At 28.4% G+C, this 19,131-nt stretch overlaps 5 protein-coding genes across 6 annotated transcripts; 3 read left to right on the forward strand and 2 right to left on the reverse strand.

Annotated features, from left to right (window-relative positions):
* Nucleotides 1-7: 7 nt before the first annotated feature.
* On the forward strand, nucleotides 8-978 carry LOC122629630 (39S ribosomal protein L52, mitochondrial). Its single transcript, XM_043813273.1, has 4 exons — nucleotides 8-209; nucleotides 341-410; nucleotides 498-630; nucleotides 730-978. The coding sequence occupies exons 1-4, from the start codon at nucleotides 164-166 to the stop codon at nucleotides 883-885; spliced, it is 405 nt and encodes a 134-aa protein (XP_043669208.1). The 5' UTR covers nucleotides 8-163; the 3' UTR covers nucleotides 886-978.
* Nucleotides 979-1,228: 250 nt separating this feature from the next.
* On the forward strand, nucleotides 1,229-9,004 carry LOC122629617 (5'-3' exoribonuclease 1). Of its 2 annotated transcripts, XM_043813250.1 has the most exons (18): nucleotides 1,230-1,642; nucleotides 1,857-2,294; nucleotides 2,393-2,840; nucleotides 2,944-3,194; nucleotides 3,283-3,425; nucleotides 3,553-3,935; nucleotides 4,101-4,393; nucleotides 4,475-4,761; nucleotides 4,836-5,112; nucleotides 5,260-5,523; nucleotides 5,626-5,786; nucleotides 5,861-6,246; nucleotides 6,338-6,624; nucleotides 6,697-6,777; nucleotides 7,093-7,254; nucleotides 7,366-7,605; nucleotides 7,678-8,130; nucleotides 8,204-9,004. In XM_043813250.1, the coding sequence occupies exons 1-18, from the start codon at nucleotides 1,568-1,570 to the stop codon at nucleotides 8,357-8,359; spliced, it is 4,785 nt and encodes a 1,594-aa protein (XP_043669185.1). In that variant the 5' UTR covers nucleotides 1,230-1,567; the 3' UTR covers nucleotides 8,360-9,004. The 2 variants fall into 2 exon arrangements, with proteins under 2 accessions (XP_043669186.1, XP_043669185.1); XM_043813251.1 differs by lacking the exon at nucleotides 7,093-7,254 and having other exon boundaries at nucleotides 1,229-1,642.
* On the reverse strand, nucleotides 8,127-13,386 carry LOC122629618 (importin-13). The gene is made up of 9 exons (XM_043813252.1): nucleotides 13,254-13,386; nucleotides 12,993-13,151; nucleotides 12,744-12,908; nucleotides 12,433-12,582; nucleotides 12,116-12,363; nucleotides 11,267-12,029; nucleotides 10,259-11,168; nucleotides 10,021-10,167; nucleotides 8,127-9,948 (listed from the first exon to the last, which is right to left on the reverse strand). The coding sequence occupies exons 2-9, from the start codon at nucleotides 13,131-13,133 to the stop codon at nucleotides 9,698-9,700; spliced, it is 2,775 nt and encodes a 924-aa protein (XP_043669187.1). The 5' UTR covers nucleotides 13,134-13,151; nucleotides 13,254-13,386; the 3' UTR covers nucleotides 8,127-9,697.
* A 65-nt stretch (nucleotides 13,387-13,451) lies between these two features.
* On the forward strand, nucleotides 13,452-15,684 carry LOC122629627 (uncharacterized protein C1orf50 homolog). The gene is made up of 4 exons (XM_043813269.1): nucleotides 13,452-13,750; nucleotides 13,832-13,944; nucleotides 14,064-14,282; nucleotides 14,348-15,684. The coding sequence occupies exons 1-4, from the start codon at nucleotides 13,699-13,701 to the stop codon at nucleotides 14,537-14,539; spliced, it is 576 nt and encodes a 191-aa protein (XP_043669204.1). The 5' UTR covers nucleotides 13,452-13,698; the 3' UTR covers nucleotides 14,540-15,684.
* LOC122629620 (dnaJ homolog subfamily C member 11) lies at nucleotides 14,665-18,245 on the reverse strand. Its single transcript, XM_043813254.1, has 8 exons — nucleotides 18,040-18,245; nucleotides 17,425-17,554; nucleotides 17,076-17,319; nucleotides 16,669-16,982; nucleotides 16,356-16,563; nucleotides 15,713-16,277; nucleotides 15,497-15,626; nucleotides 14,665-15,369 (listed from the first exon to the last, which is right to left on the reverse strand). The coding sequence occupies exons 1-8, from the start codon at nucleotides 18,109-18,111 to the stop codon at nucleotides 15,347-15,349; spliced, it is 1,686 nt and encodes a 561-aa protein (XP_043669189.1). The 5' UTR covers nucleotides 18,112-18,245; the 3' UTR covers nucleotides 14,665-15,346.
* Between the last annotated feature and the right edge of the window lie 886 nt (nucleotides 18,246-19,131).

Genomic DNA, 19,131 nt, shown 5'->3' on the forward strand with positions numbered 1-19,131 from the left:
ATCAGTATTTAATAAACAAATTTTTAGTTTTATGTTTGTGTTTTATCATCTACAATAAGTGGCAAAGTATAATATAAATAATAATTTAATTTCTTATTAAAAAAATTGAAGTAGTATTTAATATCTTTTATTACATTATTAAATAGTACATATAGGAATTAAAATGTTAACCACTATATCAAAAATATTTGGTTATAATAATTATACAAGTTAGTATACAAGTGTTATAATGAAAAATACAAAGTGTTTCCATATAATATGTATATTTAATTTGTATATATTAATTCATAATCTATTATAAAAACACATTTTACAAGGTTATTATTTTATTAAATTTTAGATTGGAACATACTTTCCAATAAATTTCATACATCTTACATAAAGTTATTACAGCAAAATTGGAGAATGAAGTAAGTTTCTCTCTCTCTCTCTCTCTCTCTCTCTACCTCACTGATTGTTTTATATTTTAAATATGTATTATAAATTCATCATTATAGAAAGGGATTAACAGAAAATCCAAATGCTTTCGGACCTTTGACAAATATGGCAGATTATTCATATAAAGATGGAAGACCTACCCCACTTTGTATAAACCAAAAGAGGCGTATGCTTAAACAACAAGAATATGCTGTATGTATATTATACTTATAAAGATATATTGTTATACAAAAATTTTAATATTCCTTTTATAGATGACATAAAATCTATTAATAATATTCTATTTTTTAGAAAAGAATTCATAAATTAGTTAAAGAAATAGATTATGCGGTTGAAAGAGATATAAAATTACAGGAAATGAAAGCACAAGAACAACAACGTATTCTTGATAGCAAATTGAAACCAAAAGGAGATCTTTTATTAAAGACAAAAAAACCTACTACATAAGATAGATTTAAAAGAAAAATTTGTAGATATAATATCCCATTAATGTTTCACATTGTATATATATGTGTGTTATAAATATATTTATTTAACATACATACATATTAAATATAAATTTAAGATGATCATATTTATTATTAATGAAATATAAAATATACCTCAAACAATCACAAATAATAAAAAATATTGGTTCATGGATGAATAATAGAATCATTAATATCAATGAGTTATTGAAAAATTATTCGATTTATATTTAACAAAAATTAAATTTTTTTTAATTTATTGTTAAATTAGTTAATGTTATTTTGAATAATTTTCATATCCTAAAATAAGAAAACAATAAAAAAAAATTATGACTTCTTTCCAAGTCTCATCAAATATGATTGGTTGTTTACAAATATTTAATGTCTATATCCTTATATGATTGGTTACTTGAATATAGCAGAGTATAACTACCATACAATGTCGCGTGTTGAGTCTCTGCTGATCACAATATTAACACATCGACTTTCCTTTCTTTACAAGTGCGCTTCATCTCAGACGTGTATTAATGTTGGTATAATACACTTATAGTCAAAGTTTTTAATTTTTATAAAAATATTTAACAAAACAAACGATTAAAAAATTGTAATATACGTGCATATCATTTCAAATATTATTGTTGGGTAAAAAAGCACGGACCAAAATGGGCATACCCAAATTTTTTAGATATATAAGCGAAAGATATCCTTGTCTAAGTGAAATGTTGAAAAATTATCAGGTATTTACATATAAGTTGACAGTCTATACAATTATTAATTATTATAAGTAGCATACAGATATAATGTGTTTGTTACATTTCATTAAACCATTTATGACTAATTTTTTTTTAATTTTACTTTATTATTAAATTTAATTTTATTTAAGTGTGAAGTTTATGTGTGCCGTGTGTCTATATATTAGAAACTAAGAAGTTACATTTTTTCATTACACAGATTCCAGAATTCGATAATTTATATTTAGATATGAATGGTATCATACATGCTTGTTCACATCCAAATGATAGTGATATAAATTTTCAAATTACAAATGATGAAATTTATAACAATATATTTCATTATATTGAGATATTGTTTGGTATGATTCAACCTCAAAAGTTATTTTTTATTGCAATTGATGGTGTAGCCCCAAGAGCCAAAATTAATCAACAAAGAGCCCGTCGTTTTAGAACTGCTAAAGCAACAGAACTATTAGAGGCTGCAGCAAAAGCAGATGGTGTTGAAGTAACACCACAATTATTTGATTCTAATTGTATTACACCAGGAACAGTTTTTATGTCTGAAATTAGTAAGCGATTAAGATATTTTATTACGTACAAAGTCTCAACAGATAAACTTTGGCAAAAATGCAAGATTTTATTTAGTGGTCCAGAGGTATTATTTCTAATATTTTATTAAAGTATCCTAATATGAAAAAAAATAAAAGTTATTAATATTATTTAAATTAAACATTTATTTTTAAATATCTATAGGTTGTAGGAGAAGGAGAACATAAAATAATGGATTATATACGACATTTAAAATCACAAGTAGACTATGATCCTAATATTAGGCATTGCTTATATGGCCTAGATGCAGATTTAATCATGTTAGGTCTTTGTACACATGAACGTAATTTTTCATTACTAAGAGAAGAAATAAAATTTGGCAAGAAACAAAAAAAGGTTTTAACACCTGAGGAAACAAAATTTTGTCTTCTTCATCTATCATTATTAAGGGAATATTTAAGTCATGAATTTTCTCCTATTAAAGATAAATTGCCTTTTCCTTTTGATATTGAACATATAATCGATGATTGGGTATTAATGGGTTTTCTTGTGGGAAATGACTTTATACCTAATTTACCAAATTTACATATTGCAAATGGGGCATTACCAATTTTGTATCATGCATATATGGAAGTTCTACCAACTTTAGAAGGTATATAACAAAATATATTTTTAATATTGTCATATTATAATGTAATATTATAAAATGTACACATATATAGAGAAACTAATAATAATAAAATATAAAAATTTAGGTTATATAAATGAATCAGGAACACTAAGATTAGATCGTTTTGAAATATTCATGGAACGACTAAGTCGCATTGACATAAAGAATTTTGCAGACTATTACTGTGATCTCAAATATTTAGAAGCTAAAATAAATAAAAATAAGACTACAGAAAATGAAGAACAAATTTCTCAAAAAAACGAGGATTTATCTAAAAATTGTTTTCCTTTAATAAAAGTAGGCAATTTACTAAAATTATCCATGAATATGGAAATGGTATATATTTTAGCATATATTATATATATGTATATACGCAGCTTGGATTTTATAGTCACTTTTGCTTAATATTTATTTCATTTTGTAGCAAGATGCAGAAGAAGAAAAAAAAAAATATTCTCGTGATGATGGATTAAATTATGAATCTGATAGTGATACATATAATATGGAATTTATTTTACACAAACGAGATTATTACATGAATAAATTAGAATATGAAGATGTTAATGAGTAAGTGTAGTTTTTATATTCTATATAAATTGTAAATATATTTAACTCCAATTTAAATAATGAAATTTATTTTTACAAGAATTAAACCACTATTAAAACCTACTTACACAATACAGTTGTTTTTTAGAGATGTTTTGCGCTCCCAAGCAGAATGCTATGTTAGAGCTATTCAGTGGAATTTGCATTACTATTATGATGGATGCTGCAGTTGGTCTTGGTATTATCCACACCATTATGCTCCATATATCTCGGATATAAAAGGTTTTAAAGACTTAAAATTGGATTTTGAATTGGGAGAACCATTCCAACCTTTTCAACAATTATTAGCAGTATTACCGCCTTATAGTAAAAAATTACTACCAGAAGCATTGCAATCATTATTAACTGAAGAACAATCACCTATTATTGATTATTATCCTTCTGAGTTTAAAACTGATTTAAATGGCAAGAAACAAGACTGGGAAGCTATTGTACTTATACCATTTATTGATGAAAAAATTTTAATGAAGGGTAAATAATATAAAATGTTTTTTTATAATCTATATAAAATATATTTATAATTGATAAATTAATATAATTGATATTCGTAATCATTGTGATATTTTATAATAATAGTTGACATATTGAAAAAATTATTAATAAACACTTTTATTATGATAAAATATTTTCCTATAGCCATGGAGCCCTATTATACAAAATTGACAGTTGAAGAACATGAAAGAAATAAACATGGTCCAATGTATATGTATTCATATGATAAAGAGATATTAGGTTTATGCCATACACCTAGAAATTTACCTGTAACTGAGAATCATGCTCAAGTGAAAATAATAAATTGTGAAGATATCTATGTTCCTAAAGACAAATTAGTAAAAGGATTACATCCACGTATTAAATTAGATTTACATTTTCCTGGATTTCCCACTCTAAAATATATAAAACATACAGCAAATTTAAAGAAAGCTAAGGTATTTTTATATATATTTTCGAGCATTATCATGAACTTTGCATGAGCAATATAAATAAAAATCAAATATTGGATGTAATAGGTGAAAGTATTTGAACAACCATCAAGAGGTGAAAATATGATTTTATATATACAACAACAAGAAGAACCAAATTTAAAACAACTTGCTGCCTCTTTATTACATAAAAACATCTTTGTGGAGTGGCCTTATCTACGAGAAGCTCATGTTGTTGGTATATCTAATCTTAAATGGAGAATAAATTTAAAGAATCCACAAATAGGATATTCTTCTGACAATATAGTGGAGGAAGAATTAAAAGGAGCTTGTGCAGTTCAATGGACTTCGGAAATAAAATCTATTGTTGAAACGTAAGAAAAAAAATTATTTTTATCAACTTTCTATATATTAGTGATTGTATTATAAATAATGTTTGTGTAAACAGGTATAAAAATCGTTTTGGTATAGACGTTGGCAAAACTAATATTTTGGTCCATGCACAACCATTAATAGGCAGTAAATACATTTTTGCAGCACAAGGAAAACTGTCTCTAGAAAAACAGTGGCAAGAAGTGCCAACGTTTTATGCTTATCAAACTATAGTTAAAGATATTTCTACATATTGTATAAATCCCTTATTGTATAAAACAATTGATGAAATATTTGTACCAGGAAATAATTGCTTCATGTTAGGCCATCCACATTATGGTGCAATGGGAGAGGTATTTAATTATATTTGCCAATATGTTTAATAATAATTTTTTCTTATAATATGTTTAATAATAATTTATATTCTGAGAAGTGTTTTTAATAATACTAATATTCATATATGTTCGCAAAAATTAAATATTAAAGTATTTTTGAAATAGGTTATTAGTTCAAAGACTAGTATAAACTCTGGCAGGATAAAAATATATGTGAAAGTTGTAATTGAACCAGATTTAACTATGGTGAAACAAGCATATGCAGAATCAAAAATACAATATATTTATGGAAGTACAGCTGCTCAGCGACTAGGAATAAGCAGCCATCTTTTAAGTAGAATTACTGGGACAATTTATATTATGCAGAACAATATAAACGAAATTATTAACGTCGGATTAAATCTAAAATTTAATAAAAAGAATGAAGAAGTAAGCAGTTTCATGGGACATTACAATACGTTTTAAATAATTATAAATTATTTTTCGAAAGTATTGCGTATAACAAAATTCTAAAATATAAAAATATTACAGATACCAGGCTATACCAAAAAAGAAAATGGTCAATGGTTGTATAGTACAAAAGCTGTTGATCTTATACGTGATTATATGGCAAAGTGCCCCCGTTTGTTTGAACGATTGGCTCAAAATATTACAAATGATGTTTTTAATGAAGATGAATTATTTGATAAATCGTACGTTATACACGCTTTATTATTTAATATCAGATAATATCATATGTTAAAAAAATATTTTATTTTTTTTGTAGATCAAGTGAATTAAGTAGTATAATAGCTTGGTTAAAAGAGCAACATTTCCGAGGAGTAGAGAGTCGTGCATGTGGAGCAAATATACTCGAAGCAGATATAGTACAAAAACTAGAAAAAGAAGTGGACAGATATTATGAAATGTATAATGATTCAAACAAAGTAGTCGTAATGCAAGTGAAGCCACAATTACTTTTTAAACCTGAACTATATTCACGTCAGCTTCCACCCGATCCAAAATCTCATACAAAACTATTCGATAGAATTGTTTGTATCAGAGGAAGCTTTACTGTACCTATTGGTTATAAAGGAACTATTATAGGAATTCAGAAAACGAAGGCAATTATAGAAAGTGTTTATGATGTCTTATTTGATAAATCATTTTTAGGTAACTAAAGACTCTATTCATCTTTTTCTTTGAAGATGTATGTATATAAATAATTAATGTTTCACTTCATTATTTTAATAAACTTTAAAAGGTGGACTAACGTTCAATGGATGTTCCGAGCATCGTGGATATAAGTTATCAATTACTGACTTTATTAATATTAGTCATGGCGAACGAATAGAACGTGGAAAATCGGGGGTAGAAAATACATCCATTGAAACAACAGATTCTTGGAGACGATATCAAAATGCAAAAAATCAAGTACACAGTGGTGTTAAACCCATAACACAACATAAGCCTTCCTACGAATTACAACATGCTTCGAAACAACTATCCTCCGAATTTCAGCAATTATGGAATGACTTGCATAAAATAGAGGTCAGTTTAATGATCTCTATAAATGTTTTAGGCATTTATAAATTTTATATATTTTTTTTACATATCTGGTAGGATTCAAGCGGATCTTCGAAAACTTCAACCATGACTATCGTAAAATCTAATGAAATCAGTAAACAAAACAGTAAACAAATAGTAAGTATTCTATTTTGGTAAAAAATTTAACGATTGTTACGTACTTGATAAATATGTATTTGTATTCGTATAATTTCCTATCTCGTTTTACATATAAAATGATAATAATTTGCATCAGTGAAACATTGAACTATTTGATGCATTGTTATCAATATTATGTTGTTCCTATCGTTTTGTGCTGCAGGCATATATATTTATTTTTTTATTATAGAGTCTTTTATTATTTTATTTTTTTCTGTAGTGGTTTATTACTTTAAAAACGAAATAATTAACGATATTAGCTTAGTTTTTCATAATAATACTTCTAAACTTCAGTCACAAGATCCCAGCGCTTTTTTGAAAGAAGTGCTGAAAATTTCTGATGACAACACGCTGATAAATTTGCCAACTAAATCAAGTGGTACTTCCGCGAATAAAAATCAATCCCAAATCCATAAATCATCGGATGCCCCACCATTAGTTCAAAAGTTATTTGATGTAAGCATATTATTCTTATGCTTGAAGCACAGTTTCCACCAAATTTTTATGATTGTCCATATCTAAAAAGATATATGCAAAAATATTAATCCTGCTTATCCTTATTTGCAGTACGCTAGACAAAAGAGAAACGAGGCAAAAGACGAAAAAAATTCTATTTGGTATTGTTCACACTTATTAAATCATTATCAAATACTTGGTATGGGTCTACCAAGATATGATTATTTTTTAAATGAACAAACGAATTTGATACAAGCTCAAATTCTTCTACCAGATGCAAAAGTATATTTAGGTGATCCTTGTTTGACTCATGCACAAGCAGCAGAAAATGCAGCAAGAAAAGTATATGAGGTAAAATTTATGCGACGTAATAAATACGATAATTTCTTTGCACGATTTTATTAACGATATTTATATTATTAGGAATTAAATTTAGATAAAGTACAGAAGCCTGATATGAAACTTTTATTAAAACCTCCGTCGCAACAATGGGTCAATATGCGGCAAAATAGTTCCTGGTCACAAAACATAAGACCTCCCATGGTATTACCATATATATCGAAACCTTATCAAACTACTGAAAATCCAGTGGCACATTGTTCAAAATGGAATGTGAAAATGCAACAAAATCCAGGATTTGCCCATATGCCACCTCATAATAGTCAAATTAAAGTACAGACGAAACAGAAGACAAAAGAATCTAAATCGGAAGTAAAAAACAGTACATCGTTCGTACCGTTGCAAGCCCAAAAGAAAAGTAGAAACGTTAATACAAAACAAACTAACAAAGAAACAACGCAGAATCATGCAAACAATACTCAGTCGAGTAAACAATCAGCAAAGCAACAAGAGAAGAAAGAAACAACATTCCCTAAGGTTTGTTAACTTGTTGAGTGATTATCATATTTTATATGTACGAGTATCCAAAGGACATTTAAATATTTTGCAGCCTCCAAAAACATCAAACAAAACTATTGAGAAAGAAGCACGTGTACAAAACAATTTACAATCATCGCCAAAATTACAAAAATCTGAACGACCTAAACGGTCACGCGTTGCTGCCAAATTTGTTTCACCTCCAGCGACAAATGGAAGTGAACAGTAAAGACTTTAATTCAAGGGGTTTAGGGTTACGTAATGTATGTAGATATAGTTGTATTTATCCAATAGAACTCATTCTTTTTTTTTCTGCAAGATGTGTAATGCATTATCGATGACTCATTTCTTTCAGCGATTCTTATAAAACATTTCTTTGTCTCATTTTAAAGTCTCAGTATACAAATTAAAGTTCTCCGTCCGAATGCGTATGCTTGTACGGTAACTATTTGTAAACAGAGGTTTAAAAATGCTCATATGGTAACACAATTTAGTTATTGTATTATATGTAACAGTAAGGAAGTATATGTGATTTTTTGTCATTCATAAATAACATATATTTTACGTTAAATCAACATTCATTGCTTTTAGGAAATATTTACAAAAATTGTAATTACGAAAACAATCATATTTTAGTTAGAATTTGTATCAATGAGAATGTAATTATTATTATATATATGTAATTAAAACTTTTATTTTATGTATTATAAACAATGAGATTAATGAGAGTAGTCTTAATTCAGACTATCGATATTTTCGTTTCTGGCATGTAATGGATAAAAAAAGAAGATCAAGATAAATTTTACATTTAATACTTTGAGATTATTTGAATGTAAAAAATTTATAATATATGATCTCTACAAATTGCAGAATATATACTTGCTCTTTTGTTTATTTTTTATATATGATTATAATTAGAATGTATCAGTTTCAAAATTCGAAAACAAGAACACAAATATACTTCCAATACACTTTCATAAAACTAATATATCGTGAAATGTGATACATTCTTTTATATCCCTATTTTATACTTTTACCTCCCATTTAAACATGTTCATAACAATACTATGCACAAATACTTATAACACTTAACATTGCAAAAAGTTCGAAGGAACACATAGGAAGCTATACAAAAATGTACATCTAGGATAAAAACAAAAAATACAAACTAGCATTATTAAACAAAAATTAGAGTTGTACTAGAAATATATAAAATTATTTTGGCAGCCATTTTTAATTTAAGGTAAAAGTGTGAATACTCATAAATAAGAATATCACGTTATACTATGTAAATAAAATTAACATTTACAAGTATATAAAATACTGATAAACATAAGTTAAATAAAAATATTTTATACAATCACTTGTAAATCAACTTTCATTACTACACATGTTTATGTTTTAATATACACAATGTGGTCAAAAAAATAAAATATGATATTTTTTGACATATAAGAAGTAAATCCTTAGATTATATCATATTTATTACGAAGATATAATTTCTTAATGATTATACTGTTCCTTAGAATATTTTTTAAAATCTAAATCCATTTATGAAAGCGCATTGTTACAGTCCTATAGTTTTTTGTCGACATTTGAGACTAAAATCTTTTAACGCATCATAAAGTCGCCGTCTACTTGTCCGTTCTCGTAAAACATTACGCATAAAAATTTCTTTATCCACATCACTAGCTGCAGGTCCAGATTGACTTTCAAGTGAAACACGAAGCCATTCTAACATCCATGCTGCACACATTTTATTTAATGAAAGCAAAACTTCCGCATGAGGTTCTAAATTATTTCGAGGCACTTCCCCTCCTGAAATTATACATATGATCATTTCTTATTACTGTACAACGACTTAAATATTAAATATTATTTTTTACATACCAACACACCGTAGGATTACAAAAACGAGTTCTCGTCCGATAGGTCGAATAAAATTTTGCAAACGTGGAGTTTGCATAATAGCATGAGTAAGAAAACATGCTGCTGCCTTTGCTGTCCCCACTTCGGGAAGTAACAGACAAGTGATACCTAAAAAAGAAAAACAATGTATACGTAATAAAAATAATAATCTTCACTTTTATTATATATCCATATATGTCGATAAAGAGAAGTATTTTACCGCATCGTAACATATCAGGAATTTGGTCTGATACTTGCAGTAACATTTCACCATTTTTTTTACAAATTTGAGCAAGTAATCCTAAATATGCTTCCATTAAATCTGACCAGTCAGATAAGTCACCATGTACTGATTGACATGCTTTAATACCACCTAAAGTAATTGAACTTAATTCTGCAAAAACAGGCCATATAATGCTGTCTGGATCTTTGCCAAATAATAATACCAATTGATTCAATAAATTCAATGCAGCAGGATGAGGCCAGTTCTTGTAAGAAGTTGATAAAATTGAAAGTAAAGGACGTGCATCTGTTTCTGGATGTAATAAAGATGACAATGATTTTTGTGCACATGTGTGCATTGCTTCTAATGTAGCATTATCTTGACTCCATTCAGGATGCACAATAATTTCATTAAATATTGGTAAGAGTCCGTCTAAAACAGCTTTTCCTATAGGACATTCTAAAGTTGAGAAAAACATAGTCGCCATTTTTAATTGATTTGTAACTGCCACACGAGCTACGAATAATGGTTGCTTCAATAATTCTTGTATTTTCATTATACATAGGCCCAATGTTGCATCTAAATGTGTTAATTGTTCTTCCACTGTTGGGAGTGTATTCAATAACTTTCCAGCAGCATACATAAGACGTTGACCTTCTCCTCCTTCCGACGTTACGTTTGGTAGAGTTCGTCCTATTGTATTGAGGATAGATGGTGCAAAGGGTGCAAGATACGCGCCGCATTCTCTCGTTAAATCTTTAAGTGCCATACTTGCACGAGGTGCTGTAATTGGACCTTTCCAAAGACCCAATGTTACAAGATGTAATACTCTCTCAAGCCAAGGATCAGGATGTTCTCCTATCCACTCAGCATATGCTCCCATTGCTGAGCATGCACATGCTAATACCTATGATGGAAAGAAGAATTAAGTTATATAAAAAAGATATATTGACAATAATTAAGAATATATGTATGATGTTTTTTTATTATAAAAATTATACTTACTTCTCCAGGATAAAGATCATAAGGTATACGGGATACGATTAAATCCATCAAAGCAGGAATGTAATGGAATTCTCCCAAGCCAACTCTGTCTGATAAAGCTTCAAAAGCATGTAATGTAGATTCTACATCAGTCCATTTTTCTGAATTATCAAGTGGCTCACTCAATCTCTGCCCAAGAAGTATTAATAAATCTTCTCCTAAGACTCTATAAGAATAATCCAATGTATCTGCAGCATCTTGTCGATAACATCGAAAGAGTTCTCGTTCATCAGCGTCTCCACTTTCGCTTGGAGATGAAGGTAATGTAGATTTTCTTAATAACGCATTTGCTAATCGTGCATATATTGGTTTTAAAGCATTTAGTGCATGACTTTCGAGTGGTGAGTCAATTGTACCTAAATCATCTTGCAATGTAAACCAAAATGCAAATGGAATAGAGCTACGAGTTTCATCTGTAGGATATCGTCCTTCTTGTTCTGAACACTCTAGGAGTAATTCGATTAATCCTTCGGATGTCCATTTTTGAGTTGCATCACCTTCGCCCGCGAGAGCAAGTAAAAATGTTCTACTATAGGCTTCTCCCATAGCTGTTAAAATTTCACAAAAGTATTTTCCACTATGCTCCCGCGCCATTGTGACCAAGCTTCTTGCCCATTCCCAAAGTGTCTGTGGTCTTTTGTGTAATTCAGGATGTGTTAATATCATAATTAAACAATCTTGTACTATTTCCCAACTACTAGTATTGTCCTCATGTGAATTTTCCCTTAAATAAAAATAATGCATTAAATATAATGTATTTAATATATAACAAAAATGTAATCTATGAAGTATATATATTTATTTATCTACCTGTTTGGTGCATAATGTGATGCAGCAATTAATAAATAAGGATAAATTTGTCCACTTATCTCCAAAGGTAATTGACCAAATTTAAGCCAAGAAAAGGCACATTCTAATCCCAAAAGATATAATGTATCATTTTCCTGGCCATTTGGATTACATGATGCAAAAACTTGTTGTAAAAGCCATATTGTTTTGTTCCAGCTACTAACTAATCCATCCCTCACTTTTCTTTTTACACCTTGTCTCATTTCAAACTAATGAAATAATAATAAGAATATGTTAATGTAAATATCACAATATTTTTTTAATTTATTTATAATTACCTCTCCAGGGATAGAAGACAATACTCTTAATAATAATTCCAATTTTGGTGGTGAATCATACGGTAATATTTCTATTAACTCTTCTACTAAACTCTTCTCCTTGTCTTTACTTTCAAAATCATTATTACTATGTGCCAGAAATGCAGCTAACTAAAATATATATTTTTACATTACACATCCAATGTATATAAATAGTAGTTATAGCTTTATAAAATTTTATAGAAACTTTTTATGTATCTTTAACTTTCTAAAAATATCTTATATTATTAATTTCTGTATAAAAAAAATAAGAAATCTTATAAGTATATTACCGCTTGGCAAAGTTTTGAAAGTACAAACTTTGGAGTATTTGATTGCTTGATACTACTAAGTAAACGTTCACGTAAAACAGGATATTCATTTTTGGGTACTTCATCCCATTGTTTCGATATTTTTGCATGTAATGTTGTAGCAGCAAAAAACTGTACCTCCCGTGACTGTAATATCAATCATATATAATTTATTAATAACAATACCTTAGAGAAAGATACTATTACATAGTATCTATCATTCGTACTAACCTTTGAAGGATCAAGAAGTTGCCACACAAAGGTCCATGCCTCGGGGGAGGCTTGAACCTGTAGCAACCAAGTGTGAGCTTCATTATTTCCAGCAGCATAAAACTGCTTGATTGCTTGATCCACAATAGTTGCATAATCCATTCCACGTTTTTGAGTCTCCTTATAAGGATTTGTTAATAATTGACAATATTTCGTATATTTAAGAATATAATTATCGAAGCGAAAAATAAGATTCTTCTTTCGTATAAAGTCAATACTAACATTGATATCGTTGTTTAAATTTTTAATATTTTATCCATCAATCATTTTATTGTAATTTACAAATTCGAAGGATGCATAACCTATGTACACAACATTGAACACAGCTGATTCCGTTTCTTTTGCCTGAGTGGTTTATATATGTATGTACATGTACATGTATGTGTATATTTACAACGAACTACAAACTACGTAAAGAACCCATAAAATTTGTGTATTAGGCTTCATCTTATTTTATTCGTCTGTTATAAACAATAATATCATTTAATAATTCTTCAAAGTTTCATTGTATTACTCTTATCTGTTAATTTAATTAATTTAAAAGCTTTAAAAAAAATAGATCGATATTTCAAGCATACTGTTATATCATGAGGTTAGAATGATTGTACGTGATGAATATATAAATTGATATGATCATTCCTTGTGTCTTTCTTTTCGTATAATATACATGAAACGAATTCATACGAAAATGGACAATTGTGACGAATCACCTAACAAATGTATAATAAATTTATAATAATAATTTTTATGGTTATGTGAGTATTAAGCAATTATTATAACGATGTTATATATTTTTACAGTAGCCCTTGTTGAACGAAATTACATGCCACAAGGTATACATTTGATTGATCCAAATGCTGTAGCCAAATCATCGAAACAAGATTTAGTTACACTAGCAAGGGAAATACAAAAAGTATATATATTTGTTAAGACTATATATATATATATATATATATATATATATATATATATATATATATATTGCTTGAATATACAAAGTAGATATAATAAATATAACTGTTCACTTTACAGGCTGATAATTACATCAAAGCCAATGCATGCAATAAGTTGCAAGTAATCGCAGAACAAATGAAATTTCTTCAGAGACAAGCTGAAAATATTTTATTAGAAGTTAAACAAAATATGAAGTTGCATCATGCTGCTTGTAATTTTGTAAAACATCCTGGTCAAATATACCATTTATATGAACGCAAGTCAGGACAATATTATTTTTCTATGCTTAATCCAGAAGTAAGTACTAAGTATAATCTGTCTTAATAATGTGTCATTGTTATTTTAATATTTATATCTTATAGGAGTGGGGTAATTCAGGTCCTTCTCAAACCTATAAAGGTTCATACAGATTAGAACAGGATCATTCATGGACACCTATCTCTGATGTTCATACAAAAGACAATGAATTAAATCTCTTTAGTAAATTGCTTTCAAATAATGAAATGTTAAATAACAATCTAGATACACTTACTCTTAATATAAATTCAAAATAAAAAATATTGTTTTTATTATGAGGATACCAAATTTGTGACAAAAAAATATATAATAAAATATGATCTTATGTAAGTGTAAATATATATATATATAAGTATGTACAAAGAATTAAAAAACATAGTCATCCAATTCAACAAAGCAGGATTTATTTGAAACTTATATTAAATATATGTAGTATTCAATGTTTTTCATCTTTGAATAATTCTTTTTCTTTGCTTAATATATTTTCATTAATTTCAGATATTATCTACATAATTACATATGTATACTATCTTCAATTGAAGTATTCTATACATTAATCACTTATATTCTTAACTATTTTCTTTTTATTAATTCAGGTATTATCTTAATGTCTGGTGTTTTCTAATGTCGAATATTTGAATATATTTGGTAAACTTCCATATTTTTCTAAAGGCAGTCATTACATTATTTGCTTCAATAAAGAGCAATATAATAGTACATAAAAATTTTATTTTATACGGTATCGAAATAATAATGTCGTAATTCCGATCGGTAGCCTTAATTCCGGATAGATTATTGTTTGTGCAGTAATTTCTCATATTTTAATTTTTTGCAGTATATGCAATAAATTTTGTAATAAATACAACTGACAGCTACATTATACAAGAACATTATTATTAAAGACAAATAAAACTATATAAAGTATTCACCAAAGAATTAATGGAATTGTAAGATTTTTGAAAATGATGTTATTTTTAAAAATGAACAAAACCTGATTAAAATGATTAAAGTCACCAATGCAGAATATGACGGCATCTTTTTATATGTTCAACTTGTTCTGTACGTCATGTTGTGTTTACTTTGTGTGCTGAAAATATTTAGATCTTATTTAAATATATTATATTATATTAATATGCAAAGTAATTATTAATATTTTCTTAGTATTATATCATCAATAAGCAATATATCATAAAGATAAATTATATAGTTCTTACAAGGTACTGGTATCCTGAGAGGTTCTGTATCTTTTATAATACATTCGTGCGTTTGATTATGGAAAAGATACTGTATTAAAAGTTGTTTTTCTTCTCCAACACATGGATCATAAAATCCAGGTAACTGACTCTGTAATATTACGACCGATGTATTATGAATACTAAACAATAATTAGGAGTAATTTGAATAGTGTGTAATAAATTGTAATTAAATACCTTTGATGTATCATGAAGAATCAATCTAGAATCTCTTACTAAACATTGCAAAGGAATTGTTACGTCTATAACTTCATCTCTATTTCGACCAGTTTCTTCTACAGTAGATCTATCTTGTAAAGGATAAACAAATCGTCCATAAGAAGCTTTTGTTATAACCAATCCTTTCTTAGATTCTTCTTCTGCTCTAATTCTACTAAACGTAGCTCTCATTAATTCGATAGCAGCTTTGGCTTCTTTCTGTTTTTCTAACATTCTTGTCTTATTCATTTCTTTTTGTTTCTCTTTATCTCGTTCTTTTCTCTCTTTTACTATTGGGTCAACAACAAATTTCTTGACAACAGTCCATGTTATAAAGGGTACTACAGTTGCATAGAACACAGGAGCTGGAAGAATTTCTTCACTTATGTGAATTGGAAATGCATATGTTTGTGAAGCTCTGTTTAATTTAACTTTTAATGTCACTCCCGTTGTTACGGAAATTCGTACAGTGGCCGCAAGTGAACTATGACGAGAAACTTTCTTTTCTACACCATATTCTAAGAATGCACCGAATGTACCTATTCTGTATGAAAAAATAATTTAAACATATGCTTAAATTCTGTAAAGCAAAAAAAAGATGTAAGTAATTCTTTCCACTAACCGTATGTTTCCACGTAATTTGAGCTCCTTTTCTTTCATTTTATAGACATAATGAAGATTAATGTAAGAATGTATAATACCTAAATGTATTAAAATTGATGTATAAGAACGAGATGTATCTCTTACAAGCATTGTACTCATTGCACTTTGAATTCCTGCTCTATATGTTAGATATCCAACTGTATGTTTATCCAATTGCATAGCTAGGGCTGTAAACAAATAAATCTGATAAAATATTTTCATATAGTTTAAAAGTTTACATAATTTTATAAATTGGATTTTCAAACAATGTTTATAAAAATTACAAAACATACTTCCTACAAGGCCTGGTCTTACACCATGTGCTGTAAATTGTAATATTGTTTCACCATCACAAAAAAGTCTTTTTGTCAATGTTCGAAATCCTTTTAGCGATATAGTTGGACCATTGCCTGCACCTACATCTAATTCCACCCATCCCTTAGAAGACACTAATTTTTTTGCTGAGACATTAATGGTCCCATGACCAGTTCCATTCTGTGTCGCCAATGAACCATATAAAGTTATAGTATCTTTTAAAGTAAGAGGTGCCTCAATAGATTGCGTAAATGACATTCCACTGACTTCAATAGATGAAAAAATATCCATACTACAATATTATTTAAAATATTCAAATATTATATATAACACACTTGACTTAATATTAATAAGAATATATTAATCACTAGAAAATATCCATTACCTATTACTGTAATCTTCATCATATTTACTAAACAAGTCTGTCGCATTAATATACACAGTTACATTTCCTTTTGGATTTGTATGCTCCTGAAGCCTTCTCTCTTCTCTTTCCCTCTCTAAACGCTCATATTCTTCCCTTATTTCTGAAGGTGTTTTTGTACGTTGAACAATTTCCCATCCTTCTGTTTCTAGTCCTTTAATTCCCACAGTATCAAAGATTGCTCTTTTATGAGGATCGCTAAGGACTAAAGCATAAAATAGAAAATTACTTGAACGAAGTACTTTATTAAGTAATATATTATCTTAATATTATAAAAAGATAATACCAATATAAAAATTCAAATACTTACCTTCGTATGCTTTCTTCGTACGATTGAATAATACTTCTGCTTCCTTTTTAAGCACTGGATCCACATGTTTATCAGGATGATATAATCTACTTTGTCTACGGTAAGCATTGTTAATTTCTTCTGGAGTAGCCTAATAATAAAATTTGCAATGTTTAACAATATAATTTTGATAAGCTTATTTTGTATTCCATTAGTTCCATGGTTTATTCCATGAAATATCCATTTCCCATTATTTTTATATTATTTTTAAAACAGTAACAATTTTAATTCCATTACATTGTTTAAGCATAGTAAGACCTTTATCTTTGATATGTTTGAATGAATATGGATAAGCCAAATAAATGTAAAGAAATAATTCATTTACTTTTATTAAAAATATTATTCATATTTTTGCCACCAGCATTTCCGGCATTTTCGAACTAAACACATTGTCAAGATCCATAAAGAAACATATTTACTAATATCTTTGGCAATTGATAAATTCGATAACAAAAAAAAGTAAAAGAAAATTAATGCTTAGTTACGTCAGCATTGCAAAAATGCGTCATATAAAGAGTTCAGAAATAATCTCTTGCCGGGAAGTCCTATATAAGAGGAATTGTTACTTATTCTCACATTTTTTGGGACGTTGAGAAACGTGTAATAGTCATCCTCGACTACTATTTCTTGCTCATTATCTTCCTCCATTTTAAATACCGCGAATTTTACTTCGTTTCAAATCAATTTGTTGTAAAAACAATGAAGGCTATTAAAAAGTTAATGATATTATATCTAATTCGACCTTCTGCTTTAACAGGTTACGAGGATTTCGTCAGAGAACCGGTCCAAAGGAAGGTGATATAATCTCCCGATAGATGGAACCATAATAGAAGAGAAGACGCGGGAAAAACATAAAAAATAATTTCATCAAGTAAACAAAATGACATATATAATATGCTATAATGAATATTACATTAAATGTACGCTTAAACACAATATTATATAATAAATTAAGTTATATAATAACATCAAATTATGTATTGTAATGGTAACAAAACAGAAATAAAATTTTATTGTAAAATAAATAATGGTGCATATTTCATTATACAATAATATCTATACACCCTCAATCCCAAAAATTTCCATAAGAAATCAAATGATACTTAAAATAGAAGAATACAAAAATTCAGAAATTGGCAAGCGATTCATGCTACTGCTTTTCTAGTAATATACTCCTGTTACAAATTCTAATTTACGGAGAAATCTTACAAACCGAGTTTTGTATTAAAATCACATGATGTGAAAAGAGGTGGCACGCCGAAACTTGCCACCTCCAGGTAAGTCATATTCTCCTGTTAAGAATTCAAATTTCAGGCAACGCGAGAATTTTTCCCGCAAACCGAGTTTTGTATTAGGATCACATGATGTGCGAAGAGGTGGCACGTCGAAACCTGCCACCCCCAGGTAACTCATATTCTCCTGTTAAGAATTCAAATTTCAGGCAACGCGAAAATTTTACCCGCAAACGGAGTTTTGTATTAGGATCACATGATGTGCGAAGAGGTGGCACGCCGAAACCTGCCACCTCCAGGTAACCCATATTCTCCTGTTAAGAATTCAAATTTCAGGCAACGCGAGAATTTTTCCCGCAAACCGAGTTTTGTATTATTATCGCATGATGTGCGAAGAGGTGGCACGCCGAAACGTGCCACCTCCAGGTAACTCATA

Source organism: Vespula pensylvanica, chromosome 5, assembly GCF_014466175.1.
Source record: "Vespula pensylvanica isolate Volc-1 chromosome 5, ASM1446617v1, whole genome shotgun sequence".
In the NCBI taxonomy this organism is placed as follows: domain Eukaryota; kingdom Metazoa; phylum Arthropoda; class Insecta; order Hymenoptera; family Vespidae; genus Vespula; species Vespula pensylvanica.